The sequence below is a fragment of the Belonocnema kinseyi genome, chromosome 3, assembly GCF_010883055.1.
Source record: "Belonocnema kinseyi isolate 2016_QV_RU_SX_M_011 chromosome 3, B_treatae_v1, whole genome shotgun sequence".
Classification (NCBI taxonomy): Eukaryota; Metazoa; Arthropoda; class Insecta; order Hymenoptera; family Cynipidae; genus Belonocnema; species Belonocnema kinseyi.
The window spans coordinates 112,947,263-112,952,719 of NC_046659.1; the positions used below are offsets into that span (position 1 = coordinate 112,947,263).

At 24.8% G+C, this 5,457-nt stretch overlaps 1 protein-coding gene across 1 annotated transcript; it reads left to right on the forward strand.

Moving 5' to 3' along the window:
- The first annotated feature begins 3,887 nt into the window (after window positions 1-3,887).
- On the forward strand, window positions 3,888-4,846 carry LOC117169529 (cytochrome c oxidase subunit 6B-like). Its single transcript, XM_033355950.1, has 2 exons — window positions 3,888-4,140; window positions 4,557-4,846. Exons 1-2 carry the CDS (start codon window positions 3,959-3,961, stop codon window positions 4,786-4,788), a joined length of 414 nt encoding a protein of 137 aa, XP_033211841.1. The 5' UTR covers window positions 3,888-3,958; the 3' UTR covers window positions 4,789-4,846.
- Window positions 4,847-5,457: the final 611 nt, after the last annotated feature.

A 5,457-nucleotide genomic window follows, 5' to 3' on the forward strand; every position in this document is an offset into this window, starting at 1 on the left:
ATTGTCGAAACGCCACATGCGACACACGACAGATGAAAATAATGTGCCTTCTTTATTTTTTACGCATTTCTTTACTGTTTCAATTCTGTTAACTCCTCAAGATCACTTAAATAAATAAAAAAATGTATGATCGCTTAAAATAAATTTTTTTTTATAGTATATTAATATTATATATTTATATATTCTTTTATATTTAAAATACATATTTGGGTATAAATTATTATTATAAATATAAAGGTATAATAATAATTTATATTATGATACAAAGAAAATTTGGAACTACTAAAAAATACCGAAAAATAAAATTTCCGAATATTGTAATTATTGAAGTGGAAAATTCCCAAATAATAAAATTCTCGAATAATAAAATTCCCGACAGAGTTTAATTTTACAGACAATTTTTAAATGCAATTTAATTTTAATAATTTAATTCATTTTATAAATACATTTTTTTAATGATTTAAATTCCGCAATTTTCTGCCGGGAATATGAATTATAAAATATGCAAACTACAAAATTCCCGCATTTAAACAATTGAAAAATGGTTCTTTGTTAAATATTATTTATTTATTAAAAATATCGTATGAAATTAAAATAACAGTAGTTAAAAAAATACATTACTGAATGAATTTTTTTTTGAAAATGTGCATAGCAATTTTTTTAAATTAGAAAAAATGTTGATCAGTCCTAAATTGAATCCTGTATATGTTGTTCGGAAAATGCATTTAGAACCGGAAATAATTTAGTAAGAATTTTTCTTTCGTTCAAAGCGCACGTGTTTTTTAATATAATTTTTATACAATTATTGCTATTTTAAATTCAAATCTTTTTTTTTAAACTTTAAACATTAAAAGAAACTTCGTTGATAAAAATCTTGTATCATTGTATTTTTAATAAATAGATAATATTCATTGAAAAACAATTTTTTAAATATTTACATTAGGGAATTTTATATTTAGAGATTTTTCTTGTTCAGATAACTTTTCTAAGATTCTTGAGAAAATTCAAAAACATTTTTAAAATTTCAGATGTATTATCAAATTAGTAAAAAGGATTAAATAAACTTATATTTTATAAAGTTTTAAGCATAAATGGAGTAGTTAAATTTTCAACTGCAAAAAAAAATTTCTGCTAACAAATAGAATGTGCAACAAATTAGTTACATTTTCAACAAAACAAATGAATTTTAAACTAAAATTATAAGACTTTAACAAAAAAAATTATTTTCAACCTTATACTTGAATTTTAAACTAAAAAAGATATATTTTTTAACAAAAAATATAATAGTTCAATTCTCAATTATAAAAATATATTTTTAACAAATAAAAAAAAAACTAAATAAATAAAATAGTTCACTTTTCCGCGAAACAAATGAATTTTCAACCAAAAAGTCGAATTCGAAAAAAACTAATTAAATATTTAACATAAGAAATTATTTTTTATTTAAAATAATAAATCTTCAACCAACAAAATCTATGTTTAATGAAATAGTTGAATTTTCAATTTTCATGTTAAAAAAAAACAAATTTTCAACAACAACAAAAACACAAATTTTCAACAAAATAGTTAAATTTTTAACCGAAAATTAATTTTCTACCAAAAAAGACTTTTTTTTACAAAATACAAGGATTTTTAACTAAGACAGATACATTTAAAAAGAAGGATACTTCAATTTTCAGATAGAAAAATAGATTAATTTTCTACCAAAAAAAAAACAATTTTGAACAAAATAGAAGAATTTAAAAATTAGAAACATAATTTTTCAAATAAAGACGATAAATTAGCATCCAAAAATAGAATACTTAAATTTTCAGTTGGAAAAATTAATTTTCAATCAAGAAGATTATATTTCTTTCAAAAAAGATCAATTTTCGACAAAAATTTAATAAATACATTTTTAATCAAACAAATTAATTTTCAATACAAAAAATTATTTTCGATCAAAGAAATAAGTTTACAACCAAAGAATAAATTTTCAACCGGTTGTATATTAAATTAAAAAATTTAATATTTTCCAAAAGAAACCAATTTTCTACAATATTTGAATCTTCCAAGAAAGAAAATAATTTTTAGGCAAATTACAATTTGAAGGGAAAAATAATTTTTAATACAAGATAACAATTTTCAATAACTACTTTTTTCAGTTTATTGGTTTATTTGCCTTGAGGTTATATAAGTATCATTTTTCATTTTCCTCAAGAATATCCAAAAAGGTTTTCGAAGATTTTAGATATGTCAAAAAAGTATCTAGACAATTTTAAAGATATTTTTGTTATCTTACAGGATTTTACAAAATTGTAGAAAAAATTTCAGTCGGTTTAAGAGATATTTATGACTTTTTGACGATTGGAAAAATGTTAAAATATTAGATTTTTCTAAAATTCTTGAGTATCTTCAAAAGTGACTCGAATTATATCAATATTAATATAAATTTAAGAACAAAATTTTTCAATTCAAAAGAAAATAAAGAAAAATTCGAATAAGTTCAAAAAATATTTAGAAGTTTTAAAAATATAAAAAAACAATTTAAAATAAAAAAGCTGTATTTTTGATAATTTCGAAAAGAAATCTTTTTAGAAACATCTAAAACGATCTGTTTGGTTTTTAAAAATTAATTTTAAGAAAATATTTTTAAAAGCATTAAAAGTATTTGAAAAGATTACCAAAATTTACAAAAAAAGAATCTAGAAGACCTTAAAGCGAATTTAAAACTTTTCCAGAATTTTTTAGAACAGGTAGGAAAAATAAAAATAATTTAATAAGATATTTAAAAGTTTTAGAAACCTTGTAGTAATATGAATAGGTTTCGAGAGAATGGAAAACATATAATTAAATTCGCGGGCAAATTAAATTTTTCTTTCGTTTTGAAAAAGTAATTTCAAGAGAATACTTTTTTTTTAAGTCAAAAATTTTCGAAAGATTTTTTAAATTCTTTGAAAAGATTAAAAAAATTCTTTAACAAAATGTAAATGTTTGACATTTTCTAAGAAAAATTTAGAAGCTTTTTAAGAAGTTTCTAAAGTCTGAATATAATAAACTAATTAAGCTTCCTAAAATCTCTTGAAAAATTTAAAAAGATTTCAAAATATTAAAAAAGATTACGAAAAATGTAAAAAAATCTGGAGGATTGTAAAAAAAGCCATTTTTTCATTTGATTTTTTTTCAAAATTTCAAGAAACAACCGAGTCCGAAAAATTATAAAATATTTTTAAATTTCAAACTTTCTAAAATTTCTCAATATTTTTTTTAACGGACTCGAACTTTTCCTGCTATTTTGTGAAATCTGGTAAGAAACACTATTGTCTTTTAAATTATCTAGATCCTTTTTCGGCACATCTAAAACCTTCAAAAATATTTTGAAGTTTCTAAAGAATCTTAGAAGAATTACATTTACATAACTTTAAAAAGAAAATAATGATAAAACTTATTTCCTTCTTCTCAGATCACAAAATACAATTTTCGCTTGAATTTAAGTTTTCAGAAACTATGAACAAATAAATAGTTATTTGACATTCTTATTTTGTATATAAAATTTTTCCCATAAAAGTGAAAAATAACACACTCGCCTACCGCGTGATTGATGATGCTAGAGACATTAATAATAATTTCTTCAATATTTTCTTAAATAATATAAATTAAAAGCATCCTTACGTGCCAAAAAAATGAGGAGACAATTGCGGGAAACATGCAGAAGGCGGTGGTCCTTGTGTCGCTCCGCGTCCTCAGGGTGCAAAAGACTTTTGCCAGATCGTCATATTGAGCGTATGCAGCCGGTGCCATTTTCTGGAATGAAACCCCACTCCGAGTAATTTTGAAAAAAGAACTTTCGAAGATTTTCAAAACAATATTTCGAGATTAAAAAATTGAGAATCAATTGTTTCTAAACTTTCTTCTATACGAGAAATTGACCGATTTATCTGCCTTTTATACATTTTTTTACAATTTCTCCAAAGCAGCAATGAACTCTGGAAACAATCAGCAAAACGGTGAAGAAAAGCTAAAAGTCGAACCTGTAAAAGTCAATACTGAAAATGCTGCAGAGGATCATGTTGACCCTGATGATCCCTGTAAAAAACCTAAAGATACACACGTGAGAGTAGCAAAAAGCAAACCTATTCGGACAGTCGGTGAAGATCCTAGGTACAATCAAAGACCTGCCAGTGGGCACAAAATTTGGCGGCGTCTTTACGACATCTTTACGACAACTTTACGACATCCTATTTCCATGTCGTTTCGGAGTCTTTGTGATATCGTATAGACATCGTCGGATCATACGACACATTTACGATATCGTAAAGATACCTTAACGACATGGGCATAGGACGTCGTAAAGTTGTCGTAATGATGTCGTAAGGATGTCGTAACGATGTCGTAAAGACGTCGCCAAATTTTGTGCCCAATGGGCCTATTTTATTCGAATCTGTTCAAATCCAAAATCTCTTCAACGAAATGTTTTAATTTGTTTCTCAAGAAGGAGAATTTTTCAATTTTAAATAATTTTAAAGGCGAAAGTTTAAAATAAACACATCAAATTTCATTAATAATTTTTTTCTCAGATTTCAACAACAGAACCAGACACTGAGATGTTATGTGTCCTACACTGATTTTTTTCGTTGCCAGAAGATTCTTGGCGAAGGTCATGAAGCCTGTGATTGGTTCAAAGACGTCTACCAAACATTTTGCCCTCTACGATGGATAGAGGAATGGGACCAGGCAAGAGAAGAAGGACGAATGCCCTACCATAAAAGAAACCAAGGCAAATTCCCTGGTGATAAATACGGCTACTAAGAAATAATAATTTTTTAACTTTATTTTTATAAATTTATCACTCTATTTCATTAAACTAGAACAATATAAGTCCCAATTTTTTGTCATTTTCTTGTTTAAGCGATTGATATTGGAAGTTTCTAGGGGTTTTTCATAAATGGGATGTCCACGACTCGTCCTTATACCTTTTTCTGGACGAGATAGTACGCACGTTCCGGTCACCATGGACCCCCTCTGGTGATGAGTCCCTCACAACCAGCACACTTGCTACCTCTAGTAAATTTTGACCAGTTTCATAAATTTTTACAAACCCGTACATTGTTATAAATTTCATAAATTTTTGCAAATTTCATAAACTTCATGAATTTCTACAAATTTTTAAAACTTTTACAAATTTCATAAACTATTAAAAATTTCAGGAGTTTTTAAAAATTTTATCAATTTGTACACATCTCAAGGATTGTAAAAAATTTCATAAATTCTTAAAAATTTCATTAATTTTTAGACTTCAGGAATGTTGGGAAATTTTTAAAGGTTTTATAAATTTTTACAAATTTCATAGATTAAATAAATTTAATAAATTTTTTCAAATTTCATGAATTTAAACAAATTTCATCCATTTGTACAAATCTTAAGAATTGTTAAAAATTTCATAAATTCTTAGAAATTTCATTAATTGTTACAAATATC